This window comes from Cyanistes caeruleus, chromosome 9 (assembly GCF_971803275.1).
Source record: "Cyanistes caeruleus chromosome 9, bCyaCae1.hap1.1, whole genome shotgun sequence".
Taxonomy (NCBI): domain Eukaryota; kingdom Metazoa; phylum Chordata; class Aves; order Passeriformes; family Paridae; genus Cyanistes; species Cyanistes caeruleus.
Window position 1 is genome coordinate 31733072 of NC_141709.1, and position 19528 is coordinate 31752599.

The window sequence follows — 19528 nt, forward strand, 5'->3', positions numbered from 1 at the left end:
CAGGGAGGCCAAAGATCCTCCAGCTGGGACCCAAGGGCTGGGAAACAGGGGCCAAGTCCATCCCTCTCGCCACAAAGCCAAGGTCAGCCTTGACTGAACAAAGGATGCTGGAAGGGGGCCATAATTCACAAAATCATTTAAATGGTTAAATGGGCTACACATGTGGCAGAGTGTTCCTGGAGTGACAAATTTAGAGTGCTGTATGCTGTTTAAATAATAAATGATGTATTTTTTTCTTTTCTTTTCTTTTCTTTTCTTTTCTTTTCTTTTCTTTTTTTTTTTAAAGGACTTGTACAGCCTTTAAAGTGTCTTCAAGTATAGAAAATACCCAATTACTCTAAGTCTCAAATCACCCTGACCACTGGGCTTTGGCCAGCTAAACCAGAGCAGAACTGGGACAAAACTGAACGTGTATTTACAAAAATATCAACCACTTCCACCAATATCCACCATTTAGATACCTCTAAACTCTTTCCTAATGGCATCTGATCTAAGAGGGGCTTGAACTCTGGTTTCATAGGTACTGCTTGGATCTCTGAATGCTCCTCATGTTCTTAATCACGTCTGCTCAAGAGATGAGGCTATGAATAATTAACTATGCCTCCAACATTACAGTCATAGATTATGGTGGTGGTGACTTGTGGACTGCCATGCGCAGCATAAACCATTTAGGAAACTCTGTTATCCACTTTCCCTTTATATTTGTCTTGCAATCACTTACCGCTTAAAAGGGTAAATCTTTCATAGCTTTAATTAAAGCATTTAAAATAATTTACACTGAAATTGTATGTGCTTGGGTCTGTCAAAATTGATGCTTTAATAACATGTCATCCCTTTTTTCGATTGCCCTGAAATCTGTTAAAATTACCACTAATCTAATTGGGAACAAAGTTGTCAAATGCATGCAGCTCTGACAGTTTGTCTTTCTGCAAACTGCCGACAGATTGCAAGTTACGCATGTGTTGAGCAGATGGGTAAGTTAAAAGGAACACAAAAAAAAGCAATTTATTAAATCACCTGGAACCAGCAGCTCCATTCCAAAAATAGTGAGAATGAAATATAGCAAGAGCTAGGAGAGTTGGCACTGGAATATGCCAGAAGGTACCAGTTACAAAACAAGATAAACATTTTGAGAAGCCTCAGCTGTGTTGCAGAATAATGAGGCGTTATTTAACCCGATATAGATTACCAGCAGAAATTAATTTAGGGTGCAGGGTTTTGTGAGAGTGTGTGAGTGTGTGAGTGTGTGAGTGTGTGTGTGTTTTTTTTTTAAAAAGGATTTTTTTTAATCCCTGTGTTTTAACTCCTTCATGTCTGAAAGACAAGTCTCCCATCTCTTTTCCTGAATCTCTGTCTTCCTGCAGAGCTGTTGGACATGCTGTACACTCCTGTGGTGGAGGCAGCCAGCAGGTGCCCTCTCCTTTGGCTTCATCTTACATCCTCCCTTTCACAGGCATCTCCTTCATGAGAGAGGCCAAGGTTGCATGATCCTGGGACACAACTTGGTCACTGACCAAGGCTTGGGCTACGCAGTCCTCTACCTGCCCATAATTCAATTTTTTGGAATTGTGAAGAGGAGAGAGGCAGAAATGGCACCCTGCAGGGAGAACTGGCCCATTCACTCAAATTCTACCCTTCAAAATCCATTCCTTGGTCCTGCTGCTCCTCCTCTGCTCTCTGCCCATTCCCCATGCCCCCAGCTCTCTGCCCCAAGCAGCAGGAAATGGAGACACACTCCATGGCCATTGCAAGGGTCCAGCCCTCCCCACATGTGTCCCTCTGCTCTGGGGATACACACTGGGCTGTGTTTATACAGAAAAAACAGACTTCATTCTTGGTTGCTCTGTAAGCACTACTCTGTTCAGCAGCATTTATTATTAAAGAACAAGACCAAGATTAAAACCAGTGCAGAAGCACTGGATAAGCATGATTCACCCACTGAGACCACCATGTAGGACACTGGGATGAAGATGCTTGTGTGCTTCCCCTGGTTCAGTGCCAGCTCAGAGGGGGGAATGAGGGCACGAGGCTTCCCTGGCTCACACTGATTTTTGTTGGAAGCCCTTTGATTGGAGATGTGAACAGGGAGACACTGCTGTGCCTCGAGGCCCTGTGATCCCATGCACAGCTTTGCCAAAAAACCTGAAGCAAATTCTGGCCACAGCAGCCAGGTGGGCGAAAGAGAGAGAGAACAAACAGGTTCTGAGACACAACATCAGCTTGAATCAATGGAATATTCCTCAGTTCCACACACAAAAAAAAAATGAGATGAGCTCCCATGACCACAAAGTACATTAGGAAAGAGACTCTCTCAGCAACTTTATGAACTAACTTTATAAGCCACAGTCTAAATGGCTACGGCATCATTTCAGCAAATGGAGATATCCTGATTTAAACCAGCTGACAAACCAGCCCATAACACAAGGCAATAGGTACCCCTTCCCAGTGAGCAGGGAGCTGGGGCCATTTCATAATGTGTTTAGGGAGGAGAGAAGATCATAAAAAGAATTGCAAACGGGAGGTTACAAGCAGAATTGCTTCTCCCTTCCTTTTTTATTTTTTCCTTTTAACTAAGGAATAAGCATTTTGACCCCTTCTTTCCCACAGGAAAACTCAAGGAGGAAAGTCTGCCCAATTTCTACAGCTTAAAGATGTCCTAACATATTGGTGTGAAGATGGATGAGCCACTCTTCTGCAAAAGTGATGGCATTCCTTGTATAAAATTCAAATTTTTAAGTCTCAATGAACAAGGAAGATGGAAATCTAGCCCTAGGTAACATTACTGCACTCAACATGACACCAGGCAAAGTATGATCCTTAATGCAAGATTAAAAGGATGTAACATAAACCAGCTAAGAAGCATGATGGGCCTGGTGCTGGAATGGTCTCCAAGTAGTTTAAATTGTCACTAACCCTATGAAGACAAATGAAAAAAATAAAATATTAAAGTGGAGTGAAAATATCTGAGATATTTCAAGCAAGGCTGGGTCAACCCCTGCATTCCTGAGGTCCTGTGCAGAGCAGGGGTGGAGGCAGAAGGTGCTATTAAACAACATTTCTGCCTAAACATCCAAAACCCAGAGCTTTTCTGATCCCTGCTTGGCTGCCTCCCCACAGCTGATCTGTGGCAACCATCACAGGGAAACCACATCTCTACTTTGTCCCAAGGTCCTTCATGGAGCTCCTTCCCTCTCCTGTGCCCCCCTCCTTGTGCAGTGTGTGGGGGCCACAGATGTTGCCCTCACTTTCCTTTTTCCTTTCACTGCAATTTAAATGGACATTCCCCCCCTCTTCCAAGTGGGTCATCATTTAGAGTCTGTGATTTATTTAATGGTGGTTTTAACCCCACTTAGAAATAGGCTGCTTTCATGATTTATTGATTCCTTCTTCCCCTTGTTAATTTGACTCATTTCTTAGGAAATTATTCATAGTTAATCATGGTAAGAATAAAATTAGTTATAGTGCCCACTTTGCTGCAAAGGGAGCGTAAATAACTTTTAAAGCAAATCGGAAAGAAAAACACGTTAAAGAAAAAAAATGAAGAAAAAAGAAGAAGCCAGAAGAATGTAAAAAAATGATGATCATCTGAAGGGGGCAGTAAATTAAACCTCTCCACTGTTACTGGTTGGAGGAAGGCACAAATTTGCATTCCACAGGAGCACGGCTTTTACAGCAGGCTCTCCTCAATTGAATTTGCCATGTCTTCTGGGAAACACACCATTTGGAAGATAAAATCTCCCACCACTCCACCACCACTGCCACCATTCAGAAGATTAAAAAACCCCGCCAACTCTGTTGTGTGCCTTTTGTGCCCACTAGAGGAATGTAAAACCATTATATTTAAGTATCATAATGGCCAACATATGCTTTTTCTTAGAAATGACACCACCATCTGGATTAAGTTCTCCTGATCATTTCAGACAATGTTACGATTATTATTTTTTTTTTCCCCTTCAGGAGAACGAACTGCCCAGAAAGCAACAACAGTCGCAGATGGGGAATTTTTGCTTTTCCACTGCTGGCGTCTTTGAGAAACATGGTAAATTCTTTATATGTACTTAAATCGTTTGATTTCACTTGCTAATTGGTACAAAAGCCTACCTGGTTACACCCCAATCCTATGCCTGTGAGACTCCTATTGCCTTTGGCCATACAACTTCACCATTACAGTTAATAAAGTATGTAATTGCTGTAATGATAAAATTACATCGTGTTACTGTTTGCAGCAGCCTCTTCCCCACAGCCACATCAGTCATTAAATATTGCACCAACTGGTACAGGGAGAAGGAGAGGCAGACTTAACCCTTCCCTAGATGAGGGATTTCAGCACACTGGTGTGCAAAGGGGAGGTGTTCTCACCTGAGTGCCTCCTTACTGGCCCCATGGCTATTGTCGTGGACGTCGGAGACCTTCTGGGCCACCACATCCAACTGGCTGTAACTGGAAATGGGCACGCCGGGATAATTGATGTGCTCAATCTGACCATGCACAGGTGGCAGGGAGACGGCATACAGCAGCTTCTCGGGTTTGCTAGTGCCATCTGTTGCCACAGGAACATCTGTCGTCAAGGTCACCCTGTCACCCTCTGTTAAAGTTACAGGTTTGGCGAGTAGAACAATGTCACCTAAAAAATGAAATGAGTAAAAGGGGAAACCAATGTGAGAGAAATTGAAAAGGGAAATATTCCTTTTTACATCCCAGACCAGGGGATAATAGGGTAAAAGTGAGCCCTTCTGTTCAGGGCAAGGAGAAGAACATTATCAAAATAGTCTGGGAAAATATTTTTGCTATAGGTTTTAGAGGCAGACAGAACATTTACAACAGAAAAAGCTGCAGAGCCATCTCATTTGTTTTCAAATATGCCCCACAGAGAGGGGCATTTAAGGCTGATGCTAAATGGAATCACAAGATTTTAATCTAACCTCAGCTTGGGTGAGTTTATAGAGAAGCCCATGTTTTATCTGGCTGTGTGATTTGTCCAAAATATCGAAGCCAGCTTTGATTTTCTGTTTGGGCAGAGTGAATGACCCAGTTGTTTAGAAAGAACAATTATGTTAATAGATCCAAACGAGCCAATGGACAGGACGCGTTAATGAACTAAGCATTAAGCACAAACGCTGTGTTTTAAGCCGATAGTGCTGCTGTAACCTCAGCAACAGAGGTTCTGGCTCCATTAGATTTATTTATGAGGAGCTCCACTGCATCGGCCAAGGGCCAGGGCAATTTTCACTTGTACAAATGAGTAGCCCCAGAAAATTGAGGTTGCTGGAAAGATGAACTGGTCTTCTCAGAAGAGAAGTAGCAATGATTTACCTCGTCATATCCACTTCATCCTTTTCTATCATAGCCCTACTTGTTTTTAAAAACATATCTAAATCAGCATGGCAGCACAATGGTTGATCTGCCAAAGGCAGAAGCAGAGACAAGTTTTCATCAGAGGATGTTGCAAGAGCAAGAGAATAACGTCAATCAGTTTCCATTGCTGTCAGTCAACCTGCTGATGACAATATACAATAGTGGCATTTCTAGCCTGAGCTCCATGGGAGCTTTTTTCTGTTTCTTGTCTATTATGTTGCCAACTGAGTTTTAAAAACAACAGGTTCCTTATTAAGTGGAGAAGGCTGCCAGCAACATTTGAGTATAGTGATTGTCAGGGCTTGGGGGGATTTAAAATTTTATTTCCACAACAAAATGTGCACCAATTTCCATGCTTTTGGCCCCATTTGATGGCTCATCTTTGCTATTAACTCATTTAACTCCACTTCTCCCATGCAGCTAGCAGGGCAAATGAAAAGTGTGGCTGAGACTTGCCAAATTCAAGAAGTAATTATTATCTGAGGAAATTAGTCTAAGACTAATTCTTTAGTCTTTCAAAATATAAATACAATTAGCTACCTTACCTTCATATAACAAAAATTGTAATTCTGCTTGAGAAAAAGCAACAAAAATGAAAATAACCAACCCTTTCCCCAGCACAAGCAACATTATCAGAACTCACCAGTCTTGGAGCATTTAGACAAATTGTGCTGTGTTGGAGAAGAAATCGGGTTTTCTTACTTTTTGGTTGCACCTTTGAACTACTTTAAATTTGTAAGAAATCTCACTGAATGGGGACTTCTTTTCAGACTGTTTCCAAAAGTAATCTGAGGTCAAGAAGAGGACCTGAGAAGGCAAAGGACAGGACAACACTTTAGGAAGCAGCCAGAAATGCAGGACATTGACCTGCTGTACAATCTGCTCAAGGTTTACAGAAGTCGACAGTCAAGCCCAGGCTGATTAAGCAGATGCAGTGCTCATGATGACTCATTTTCTTTATAAGAAATCCAAACAAATAAGATAAAATAAAGAGGCAACAGTGAAATAAGCAAGTGAAGGTGATTTAAATTATCTTTGCCTGCATGGAAAAAAAGGCTATGTTTCCCATAGCAGCTTGAAAGTCTTTTTGCCCCAAGCCCCATGATACAGAGAAGACCCTCCTGATCAATCCTTTGACCAGACAGTTACACACTCCCCTTGCTTAACATCGTGGGAAGCATCAGGCTCCTCATGTCCCTAATTATGAGCCAAGGATGAAACTTTCAAGCCCATTCTTAAGTCACTTGTACTTGATCCAAGTACAAACCCAAACTGGGATGTCAACCATGAACCAGCACAGTTTGGTTACCATAAACTAGATATTATTTAAAATAACCACAAAGCCCTAGATTGCTTTGTGTTGGAAGGGACTTTAAAGACCATCTTCTTCCAAACCCCTTTCACTGTCACCTTTCACTCTCCCAGGTTGCTCCAAGCCCTGTCCAACCTGGCCTTGGACAGCTTCAGGGATTGGTCATCCACAGTGTATCTGGGCAACCTGAGCCAGGGCCTCCCCACCCTCACAGGGAAGAATTTCTTCCTAATATCTAGCCCTGCCCTCTGTCAGTGTGAAGCCATTCTCCCTTCAGCTGTTACTCCATGCCTCTGTTAAAATTCCCTCTCCAGCTGTCCTGTAGCCCATTTAGATACTGGAAGGCTGCTATAAATAACTTAACAAAAAGTTTCCCAGTTTATATCAATAATTCAAAGAATAAATAAATGCTTATCTGATCTTGTGGGTAGCCTGATTTTCTTTCTTTCTTTCTTTCTTTTTTTAGCCCAATACCCATCATGGTCAGGTCAAAACTCTCTAAGCCTATGTGATGCATGACAAGAAGACGTGTACATCTGAAGTTGTTCATCTAGCAGCAACATTTGGCCTTAATATGTTCATTTTCTTACATACTCTAGAAAAAAAATGAAGAAGCATTTTCAGATATAAAGGAAAAAAACCAGACTCCAACTGCTAAGAAGGGTGAAACACCACAACCTCAGCAGCTCGAGCGGTCAGCAGCATCCCCCACGCACTCCTCGGGGCCAAGCCAGCTCCCTGCCTTGCGAGGCTGGTGAAGCCACTCGGATTTTTTTTTTATTCACTTGCTTAAATGTTGTAGGCTTGAAAGTTTGACTTGAAATATAACATCAGTGGGTTTGTGGTAAAAGCAGCAGAGAGGATAGGATGACAGGCGGGGCAGAGGGGACTGATTGAAAGCAGGTGTGGAGGAGGAAGATGGGAGGAGGAGAAAGAGGAAAACATGACTGAGTAAGTAAATTCAATGTTATACATATTGAAAAAGAGCACCCATATATAGAGCACCCACCTGTGCTCACTTCTTTTGAACATTGTTTTTTTAACATAAAACAGGAGATAGGCTTTAAAATCGAGCAACCAAAACAAGGCACAGTGTGGCATGCACTGCTCCCACAGAGGTGGCCATGGCAGGAGTGGAGGGCAGGTGTTCTCCACAGTGTTTTAACTCCCCACTGGAATGTTCTGGGATCTTAAGGGATGAAGAGCCCATAGAGACTTGAAGGTGGGCTTGGTTTCTGGCAACAGGGGGCATCTTGTATTTATGTCTGTAGATACACATGCAGAGAGAATAAAATATAATGGAGATCAATCATAGAAACATAGAATATTCTGAGCTGGAAGGGACTCACCAGGATCATCATCATCATCATCCAACTCCTGACCTAGCACAGGATAGCCCTAAGATCACACCATGTACCTGAGAGCATTGTCTAAATGTTTCTTGAGCTCTGGCAGGCTCGATGCTGTGATGCTGTTCTGGGGAGCCTGTCCCCAGTCCCAAACACCCTCTGAGTGAAAAACATTTTCCTAATATCCAGCCTAAACCTCCCCTGACCCAGCTTCACACCCTCGTGCCCTGTCACTGGGAACCAGAGAGAAGAGATTAGTACCTGCCCCGAACTTCCCCTCATGAGGAAGTTGTAGACAGCTATGAGGTCTCCCCTCTGCGTTTCACCTAGTTTGGCCTCTTGAGTATCCTCATCATGTTCATTTGACCACTTCACACAGTACAGCCTTCTTTCCTTAACTAAACACATCCTCAAGGAAAAAAACAATTCCCCCTTGTAAGGGGAAGGAAATTCCCAAGAAGGAAAATTAAAAATTATGGGATATTATTAACCATATGAAGCTGTAGGGAGGCTCCTCCTCTCTCCACACATGCACACACCATCCCAATTCCATACAGTTTCACCTATTTTTTTTACTACATTTTTACTTGATTATACATATTATTGTTTCATTAACTGCAAACCTTTCCAGAGCACTGAAAAGGAGAGAGCATTAAAATACACTGGAAAGTCCTGCAGCTCAATTAACACACACCAGGGGGTTCAAGGGGAGGGGAAGGGGGGTGGGGGTCAGCTCCAATTATAAAAGGCAAACTTTTTTTTTTTTTTTTTTTTTTGTAATATCAGCTAATTAGACTTTGACAACCAATTAGCAGATTTTTAGCTTTGCTGAGAATCAAGTTAGCACTGAGAAATGAGAAGGCAAGTAAACCAAACATGCAAAATGCTCCTCTTGTACCACAAACAGGCTGTCCTAAAGAAAAAAAATATGCCCAGGGCCAGATTCTGCTCCTAGATTTATAGCCCTTTCAGCTGGCTGTCACGCCAGTTACTCGCAGGTGTAAATTGAGTGTAGGACTTGGCCTGCAAACTTAAACTCACCATAACTCTTGCAAACCCACAGCAGAGAAGCGCTCTCCAGCCTTCTAGCAAGGTTACATTTTAACTTTTAATAACCTTTTTTTTTCTATTTTTTTTCCCCCTACCAACCATGAAGTACCCAGATGATTATTTAGGATTAATGGATTATCAAAAGTGCCAGTTGGCACACTCCTGCTAAAGAGAAAAAAAAAAAGGGGGGGGGGGGGGGGAAGTGTAACAAATGCAGCTGTTTACTAATAAATAAAGCCTCAGCTGTAACAGAAATAAATTAGATGCATTTAATTGGTCGACTGCAAACCTCCTCTCTTTATTACAATGCTGCTTCTTGTTATTTTATGATGTCAGGGTAGATGGCAGACTGACAGAGTGTTTATGAATCACAGTTTGCAGATGGCACTCCTGGTTTTTCGGCAGTTATGAGCACAAGTAGCATGAGGACTCAATAGAGGGTTTTTGCCAGGGAGGACCCCCTGAGAATTAGCCGCCTTCATTTCTCTGGTGCCAATCTCCCCCTGACAGGAGCACTATTTCACAAAACCTACATTCAATAAATTACACTCGCCTGGCAAGAACTTGGAAATATTTAACACTCGGAGGATACCAGCGTCTCAATTTAATTTCTATTCATTTCCAGAGGATGCCAGGCACTACTTGGAACAGTCCTGGTTTGTGTGCATGCGCATGTGTTTCCCCCCTCCCCAGCTAAAAAGAAAATATCAAATATAATGGTGTCTGCAGCCAGGAATATCTCACCCTGCCTTCAAAATGACTTTGAGTCTCCTGAGGACAGTTTACGGTCTCGTGCCCTGGTCCTCCCAAGTTGCCCTGCTAATGACAGCTTTGTAATCCAGTTGGGAAATAATCTCACATGGCTGCACTCGGAGCTTGTGAGCTGTAAAACTTCTGGATTGAACTCCTTCACCTGGTCACTTCAGTGAGCTACAAGCAAATGCAATGAGGGATGTGGTCATAATTGTCAACAGATTTGTAAATTTGTGTCATTAGTTATGCGCATAATGGATTTTATTCTAATGAGCTTGTTCATAAGAATGCCAGGAGGACTTGGCCCCTTTGGAGGAAATAAACTACAAACTTAGCCTATGCATTTTAAAACACATCAGTGCCACATAAAGGGGAAAAAGAAATGTTTCCTCTCCTTTCAGTGCGTTGCAGTTTTCACTTAGCTGAACCTTATGCAGTAAGCTATGGCTCCTTTTACTTCTGTAAACTCATTTCCTACTTTCCTGGGATTTCTCAGGGATACATAGACATTTTCAGATGCTGGCATGTTCTTTCCATTCATTGAATAAAAGGAAATTATCACAACTCCTTGGGCTCAATATACTAGTGAGAAATACAAAAGGCAGCCCTTGTCCATACTCTCCCAAATGAAATTTATTCCAGGGCACAACATTGTCAAAGCTGCCATAGCCTGAAAATCAGAGCACTTCCCCCTCCAAACCCAGCTAGAAATGCTGTGGTGCTCAGGGGGTCAGTCAACAGCACCCGATACACATGGAAGAACAATAAAACTAAGTATTATTAAATCAGGGTTTTATTGTATCTATTACTATTAAATGTATTCCTATTAAATCTAGTTATAGCATAAGACTTGTTCTCCAGAGACAAAAAATGAGGCTTCTAGGCTTTCTCTTTGGGGAAATCTACTCCTGCTTTTCTTTCAAACAACCTGGATATTTTTATTCAATGCATGAACTGAGTGAAGAAGCAGACAAGCCCATGGAAACCTACTGGCACCTTTGCCAAAATGATGTTCTCCGTGTGCCCAGCGGAGCCCTCTTCCCCTGCTCTCCCTCCTCTCTCTCTCTGATCCTGCTTTTCAGCCAACCACACATAAAAATCTCCTGCATGTGCCAAGTACTACAGATGGGTCCATTGTAGCACACCCTAATGTTCATAGCTGACACCCAGGTGTTACAGTTTGTACTTGCTCGCTAGCCAGACGGTGGCTGTGTGCCAAGGGGAAGGCACAAAGCACTCGGATACTGTGCTGAAAAGCTATATAAGAGAGACTTTAAGAGACAGAAGAGCAGGTAAGAGGCTAAGCAAAAGCAAGAGACTAGTTCACCAGCAAACACCTCCCTCTGCTGTGCATCCAGCCTCCCATCCTGTCCCCATAAAGCTCTGATTTATTATTGGATTCTATCCAAGCATCCCTGTTCCCCTGACCTTATCCACTGTCACACCAGCTCGTTTCAAACCTACTGCTGATCTGCAAGTTATTTCAGGTCTGGCTAACAATGAAGTGACTTATTTAAAAGATGGGGGCAGCGGGAGAATGGGCTGTCCATTTCTGATGTGCTCATCCCACCTGGGTTATGGATACTGCCTGCACAGGATCTGAATGTGTAAGAAGAGCTCCTGAAATCACACCAATCCTCTGTCTGCATGTATTTGAGTGGCCTGGAGAGTATTTATAAGCCCTTGCTATTTAATAGCAGTAGTTGGAAAGGGTTAACACCAGTATCCTATTTTCTCTTCCATTTTTCCCTCCCAGGAGCCTACTCCCCTTCCAGCCTAATTTCCTTCAGTTTAATTAATTTTCAGTAATCACAAGTCTAGACACCACAAGCAGCAGCTTCACACCCCAGGTGACACGGTAACGCTCGCAGCGGATGGGCAAAGGGACATGGTGTGGTTTCATACACCAGCCCCCCGCATGGAGCCAGAGCAGCCCACGTCTCAGCTAAGCCCTTTTTGCAGAACAAACAATTTTTTGGAGAACAAATGCTTTTAAGGATTCAGGTGCAGGGAGCTTTTCGACCATCTGGCTGGCGGGGGCTCCCCAGCTGTCTGCAGCGGGTGCGTTCGGAGCAGCACGTACGAGCAGGGTCCAACTCTTCGGAGACGTGCCAAACCTGTGACACATGTGGAGAGCAACTGTGCAGCGCTGGCTCACTCCAGCAAGCCTTGGATCAGTGGTGTGTGTGCTATAAAACCATGAACCATGCATATGCTGTGGCCCAGGCAGGGTTTCTGGAGGGTTGGCAGCCCTTGCTGACACAATCAGAGGTGCTGGGCTGACACACACCCCATATGTGACCCCATACCTTTCTACTCAGGGCAAATCCAGAGGTTTTCACTTCTTGGATAAAATTTCAGAAAGGAAAAAGAGAAAAGGTCAAGAGCAGCTCTGATATCTTAAGGAGGTCACCTTTTATTGACCTAGTATTTGCTATCCATGGCAAAGCAAGAAAAATTACAAGGTGTCAGGAAGGCAAGTTAGGAAATAGTAGCAATCTCTTGGAAATACAGAGATGGATCACTTGAGACATGCACAGGAAGAGCAGGACAGAAGTACCCCGAGGAGAACAGGAGCATGGTGTCACTAGAGCATTGAGGAGCAGAAGTGAAGAAGACATTACTTCATGCCTTAAAAACTGCACCTTTTTCAACCCAGAACTATTCAAAACAGATTGGATGTGGCAGTCAGTGCCATGGTTGACAAGGTGGTGATAAGTCAAGGTTTGGACTCAATGGTCCTTTTCCAACCTAAATAATTCTGTGATTTCTAAATCCCCAGGCTGAACCACCTCCTACGACTGCCACCATCTATTGTTTTTCCCTGCATTAGTATGGATTATTTTGCATCCTGACACTAGCAGTCACTGATGGCTCTTGCACTATTTCCCGCTCATGAGCACTCATGAGCTCCAGAAAATGTTGGTGATGTTTGAGGAACTTGCACATATTGGAAATTAATCCCACGGCACATGAGAATGAATTTGGGATCCAAAGAGAGAGCTAACACCCACCAGCCCTAGTAGCTGCTGCTTACACAGAGGCTCCGGACCAATTTTTAGCCCTATAAAAAGCACACATTTTAAAACACAAAATTGGACCAACTGATAGCCAGCCAACTTTTGGTATAATCTCTCTTTCAATCTAACGCCAGTAAAGAAAGAAAAAGAATACTAATGAAGGCGCTTGACAGAAAGGACAGTTAGTTCATGCATGCATTAGTGAACAGCTATGGTGTGTGAAAAAAAACCTTCCTATCCTTTGGTTGCAGAATATCACTGCTAAAATATTTCCCCACCCTCAGCCCAGTCTGAAATTTAGTACTGGCATTTATTGAGCACAGTCCACAGGGCTCTCTTTCCCAGCCCCTTCTGAAGGTTTCCACCTTTGCCAGGACCAAGCAGGATGAAAGCCAGCCCTTGCTTGGCCCTCCCTGTAAAGCCTGGTACTTATTAGAGATTATTGCTCACAAATTGCTGGCTTGCAGCAGGGCAATGTTCTGCTGCATCCCCAGCCCTCACAGCTCATATTTAACTCCCACACAACCTGTGTATTCAGGTTGGGAGCACAAAGCCTCCCTCAGAGGGACACTTCCTTCCTCTTCTGAAATGAATGACTACATAGATCTGTTCATTGGTCACAGACATTCCTATGAAGAAAGAGTAAATATTTCACTCTGTTTGTGAAGATTAAGAATAATGGCCTGGGCTTCATCGAGCTGGGATCAGCATCATCCAAGACACTTGAAGCACTGTATCATGACCCAGGATGAATAACACCATCCTCATCCACCCAAAAGTCACAGAATCACAGAATGGTTTGGTTTAGACGGGACATTAAATTCATCTAGTTTAACTCCCCTGCCATGGGGAGGAACACCTTCCACTACATCAGTTTGCTTCAAGCCCCATTCAATCCGGCCTTGGGCACATCCAGGGATGGGGCATCCATGGCTTCCCTGGGCAATGTGTCCCAGTGCTTCACCTCCTCACAGGGAAGAATTCCTTCCATATATCTAACCTAAATTTTCACCCATGACTCCTTGTCCTAAACCCCAAGTTGCTGATGAAGAGTCTCTTTCCGGCTTCCTTGTAATATTTTCTGGCTTCTGATTATTATGTTGTAGTAACTGAAACATGACCACCTGACTCCTGAAAGGTTTTGTGTGTGTTCCCAGCAAGTGAAGCAAAACAAAATAAATTAAATTCACAGGACAAAGCACATTAAAGTCTATTTGGCTGTAACGAGCTAGATTTACTAATGCACTCAGGATGCCCAAAAAAATGGAAGTTCACTTTTCTAGTCACCTTTCTCCCTTCTCATGCACTCCCCCCACCCCTTCCTTTCAGTAGATTATGTGAGACTCATTACTTTTTATAGCTCTGAACAAAAAACATAATCTTACTGTTTCTTACTAATATTAGGCAATGACATAATGCCATTTGCAGAGGTGTCACTGACTTTTACTGGCTTCTGATGGCAGGGCTCTCCACTTTATATTCTGTTTTATGTAAGCCTCCTCAGAATTTATTGACCTCAAAGGGTTTCTCAAGTTGCTTAATTATAAAAGGAAGAAGACAGCACAGTGGCTTAGTGAACCAATATAAAAGTCAGCTAAAATGTGTCATTACAGAGAGGGATGGTGGAGGGAGATGTGCAGGAAGCAGTTTCTAGGGTCTGAGCCCAAGAGGCAAAGCTTTCTCTCTGAGTTATTGCCAGCAGGAATGCTGCAGGGTGAGGCTGAGATGGCTTCCAGCTTGCCCTGGTGTTCCATAGGTGTGTTGTGTTAACTCCAAGTGGGACAGGGACAGAGGCTATGGGCACCTTGAAGCAAAAACAAGTAGGAAACAAGGATGAAATCCTGCAGGAGACCTTCCAGAGCCACCTCAACACAGGAAAAAGTGTCAGATAAAAACCTGTGTTTGGTCTCACTGCTTACCCTATCAACCAAGCCAAGTCATGAACTAAACCATTTCCATAACAGTGCTGCAGGAGCTGGCTGGGGATTTCACTCATCCCCAGGAAAAAGGAGGAATAAAATTCTTACAGCTACTGCTGCCTCCAGCTGCAGATCTGGGCACATGGGGTCAGTTTGGTCAAGCTCATCCCCTGAAGCATCTTTGGTGTCTGCTTGTGACCCAGTACTGGAAATGGCTTTTTGTCAGATGCTTCAGCTTCCAAACCCATATTCCTGGGCAGAAAAAAAAAGTAAAAAGAAACAGGAAGTGAGATACTGGTGAAAAAACAAACCAGCAGCAGTCACTGCCCATTTAGCGAGGAGGATTTAATGATTTGAGCCAGACTTCCTTGAGCTCAGTGTGTCTACACATTGCACAGCAGTTACTAGCTTCACACACTCTCTTGTCTAAACTCAAAGCAACATTTCCAATGCCATCCTCTCTCCTCAGGATGGGAATTGAGATTTCTCAAGGCTACTGTGGGAATAGCAGCTTACTAAGGAGAAAGGCTTGGAAAAAATTAGTTAAGATCACAAATCTGCATAAAAAGAAATAAAATAGATGCAGGTGCTGCAAGAAAGGCCACTGGCTTCTCTGCATGATCTGCAGCAGGAACAGTCCTGATGTGTTGGTACAACACCCAGCACAGGGTGACAGGCAGCAGTCCCTTCTGAGGCTCCTTATTTCTTAGTTAATTCTGATCTTAAAGTGGTGGAAGAGGCAGTTCAGATTGTTTAAAGATGTTATTTTGGTCTCTTCTACACCGCTTGGTACGCGGCCCGTGACTGTGTCCAAAAGAGGCAGATTTGGCTGGAAAGACTGAATGCTGCTTAGTATTTTCCCTGTTATATTTTCACATCTTGGGGAAAACTGTGGCAGCGAGGGATCTGTACCTAAGCTTTTCTAATTCGTGTGGCCATCACTTACTCGGCACGACACCACAGGTCTCACGTCTCTTGGCAGCAGTACAGGGCTCGCACTTTCATATGGATGAAGTATTTGCGAGCAATTTCTCCGATTTATTAAGCATGAACAGGCTCCTCTTAGCATGGAGCAGATAGAATTTTTTAAAAACATTTCAACAAATCTGCTCCTGTGGGACTGGGACAAAAAGCTTTGCCACGTATGCACATGGGATTTTTTCTTATGTTGCACTTCAGCCTCACGGGTTTTGATGGAAGTAAGAATTGGATTTATGGCTTTGTGCAGAAGAAGAGTGCACTTCCAGCTCCATGGCTTGGTGGAAAATGCTAATACGGGCACATTTCCTTCCCTTACAAGAGGGCTCCATTTGATCCATGGACTGGGAATATATAAACAACATCTGAGATAGGAAGCTCACCTCTGACAAGACTAGAAAACAACGTGGAAATCAAAAGACTTACTAAGGGGTGTCTCCATGGGGTTGCTCACAGTAGGAAGGACAGGACACATGGATCCAGGAAAGGTATTTCACATGTGTGAAAATAGAAATGGCAGCAAGGAACCATGCTCAGAGAGTGAAATTGGAAGAAAGGGGGCAAAGGAGGTAAAGACATGAAGCATAAGCAAATCAGACTGAGGGAACAGGCAAAGAACAGGATGAAGATGACACAGCTGCAGATCATGCCTTGCAAGCAGAGGACCTGGATGAAGAGGGAAGTGGGAGGCTGGCAGCATTCCCTTTGAGAAAAGGGGCTTGATGGCTCCTTACCCACAAGCTCCTAAGGAGATGCTGGTAGGAAGGAGGGACGCGTGTCCATTTTATAACTTCACGTTGTTTACTATTTCTGTGAAATTTTTCAAAATACACATGTGACACTCTGGGAAAGAAGCCAAAGTAGTTTCAAGCTTCGATGCCCCTCTGTGCATGCCATGGGCTGCTGCTCCCCTCCAGAGAGGGGCAACCACAGTGGGTTTTTCTGCTTTTCCCTGCAAAAAGGACACAGAAAATGGGCCCCAGGCACCCAGGCTGAGCAACATGGAATTTCATATGTGCACTGATTTCTGCCTCAAAAAGCAAGCTTGTACTTTCTTTCACAGCTAGAGCTCACCCGGTATTTTATGATCCAACAGGTTTCTTGTACCCTGAAAATGGGGATTCAAACCTTGCTAGTGGAAAGAATTGGACCTGGATAAAATACGAGACCAAAGATTTGTTTGGCAAGTCCTAAAGATTCTTTGGGCATAAGAATAGAAATTATTTTTAGCTCTACAAACTATTTTTCTGAGTCAAGAAAATGTTGTACCATCACCATTCAGTGAAGTTTTAGCCTTGTTGGTCCTTCTTTCCCTACAGTCCATGGAGGTCTTTAAAGGGGCTACATAGCACAACCAGTATTTTATTATTCTTTTTACAGATCCAGCATTTTTGGAAGGATTCAGCAGGTCCACACAATTTATTTTATTTTCAACTTATGAATTCTTAAAATCAGAAACCCAAATTAGGCCAAAACGTGTTACTGCCATGAAGTGAGTGAAACCACATCACCTGCATCCCAGTCTTACAACATGCCAGGTTTCTTCCTCTTTCTTCTGCAGAACAATAAACCAATAAAATGCTCATGACAGGGTTAGACTTGCCATGCCACTCAAAAACATTATGATAAACTATTTTATGGTGAAAGGATGTCAGAAGGACTTCACTGCTGGCTAAGAGAAACAATTAATTAATATTACTCTCCATGTAGCTTCCACCTCTTTGAAGCTTTATTCCCAGAGATGGCACTCTGGCTCTCTTGAAAGGAGAATGAGCATTAACACTGCCTTCAACTGGCTTTGGACCTTAAATATTAAAAAAAAAACAACCCGAACCATACCATGTTATTCCCAACAAGATTCACTGTTAAAAAAAGATTAAAGAGAATGGAGAAAACATACAGAAGGGAATAAAGAAAGTGGGAGGGAGACATAGAGTGTGAAAAAAGAGCAACTCTGGCCTAACTGAAGGCAACCAGAGTTTTGCCACTAACTTACATATAAACAAGCCTTTGCTCAGGGACCAGAAACCATCGTTTTCTGCATGAATGGTTTTTGCTGGATGGTATTGTGTGGCTTGTCACAGTCCTGTACCAGCCAGCAGAGTGCACAACCTTGTTATGAACCAGCTTTCAGGGACAACCTATGCAATGGAAGCCAGATCTCCTCTATAACGTGGGTGGGCTTGGATATGCTGGTGTTGAGATGGGTTCCTCTCATTTCTTTCTTCCTTTTTTTCTTTGTAAGTCTTTATGCACCGACTGTCATTTAGATAGCTAACCTGGAAAGATGAGGGATTTCATCGTTGACTGGCATGATGTAGATGTAAAGTGTCCCTTGGACTGTGCGCTTGCCATCTGTCAGCTGCATGGTAAAACTATCCTCTAGGCTTTCTGTGTCATTATGCATGTACAGCAGCATCAGTCCTACAGGAAAAAGGGGAATATTAAAATGGAAACCCTGGATTCTCCAAAACCTTAAAACATAGATATAATATTATTTAAAAACAAAACAAAAGAAAAGAAAACAAAAAAGCTGCACAACTGTCTGGAATTAAAGACATCAGTTGTGATCTTTAAACACTACAGGTTCAGAAAGTAAATCCTGCTTCCACTGAAAGAAATCTTTGTTGTTGCTGTGATGCCAATGCCCATGTAAACCCATACAACCCACAGCTCAAGGTAGCTCTCAAACAAGGTGCTGCTCCTCTGTCAGTGTCCCCGCACAGCTGCTCTTCCCCACAACTGAGCTTTCCAAGGCTTTCATTTCTCATCTGTGGTCTCCCACCTTGACTTGTAGCTCGGACCCCACCCAAGGGGTTAAGACTGTGTTTAGCAGCCCTGGGTGGAAGCTTTATTCTTGTTGTGATTCCTGCAAATGCAAGAGCAGAAGCAGCACAGCAGGGCTCTGGAAGTCATTCTCGGCTAACTTACGGAGCAGGGAGTGAGCCAAGCTCAGCACGCTTTGGAGCAGTCCCCATGGGAGGCCTTGATTGCTAGTGAGATACTGGCAATATCTTCAGTAAATTTTGGGGCCACTTAAAAGGGATTCATACACGAATGTGTTCCTCAACACATCTGCTTTGCAGGGCTAGAGCACTCCCTAAATTCCTTATTCCCTGGGCACAAACACAGCCCTTGTCACCACGGTATCCAAATGCTTCACACTCGGTCAGTGGTCCTGGCTCGCCAAGCCCTCACTGCGGCAGGAAAACACAGGCGGGCACAAGCCAAATTTAACCACTAACCTGGAAAGTCAGTGATTGCAGAAAGATTGGAAACAATGCTCCTGGAGACCTGGTACCGCTTCGTATCCATGTGTGGTTTTTCAACCCATTTTGGGGCAAGGAAACGGGAAAAGATGGGATCAAGATGTTCATAGAATGGGCTTAACTAGCAGTGTATGCAAGTAAACGTATACAACGTGTACTTGAATACACGGTGGGCGGAAATAATCGAATGTTTTTTTAGTTGAAAAGACTACATTAAACCCAAACAAACATTCCGTGAAGTAATTCCCGGGAACAAGGAGCTGGCTCCGCTGTGGGGCCGGCTGCAGTGAGCGGCCGCCCCCGGCAGGGGCCCCCCGCGGCCCGCGCAGCCCGCGCTCCCCGCGCGGCCGGGCCGTGAGGGGACAGGCCCGGGCCCGCCGCCTCTCGGCCCGCAGCCCTGGAAACAGCGTCATTTACTTGGGAAAAACCACCCAAGATCACCGAATCCGGCTGCTCCCCCAGCACTGCCACGGCCACTACTAAACTATATCCCCAAACGCCACATCCACGCAGCTTTTAAATG

General features: G+C 43.7%; 1 protein-coding gene across 7 annotated transcripts in view; it reads right to left on the reverse strand.

The window, feature by feature from the left end:
* The window catches only part of LOC111932915 (FRAS1-related extracellular matrix protein 1-like), an 85314-nt gene that overhangs the window by 55528 nt on the left and 10258 nt on the right, over window positions 1-19528 (reverse strand). For 2 of the 7 annotated variants that reach the window (XR_015273699.1, XM_086841686.1), the window contains 3 exons: window positions 18016-18160; window positions 5999-6162; window positions 4360-4624 (listed from right to left, as the gene is read on the reverse strand). Coding sequence is in view for 1 of the 7 variants with exons in the window: in XM_086841688.1 (XP_086697814.1) it covers window positions 14869-15010; window positions 18016-18160; window positions 18982-19051 (357 nt within the window). In the remaining 6 variants the exon portion in view is untranslated. Of the gene's footprint in view, window positions 1-4101; window positions 4190-4359; window positions 4625-5998; window positions 6163-9810; window positions 10011-14844; window positions 15011-17732; window positions 18161-18981; window positions 19347-19528 lie in introns of those variants that run through there. The other 5 variants (XR_015273697.1, XR_015273698.1, XM_086841685.1 and 2 more) reach the window with 5 other exon arrangements.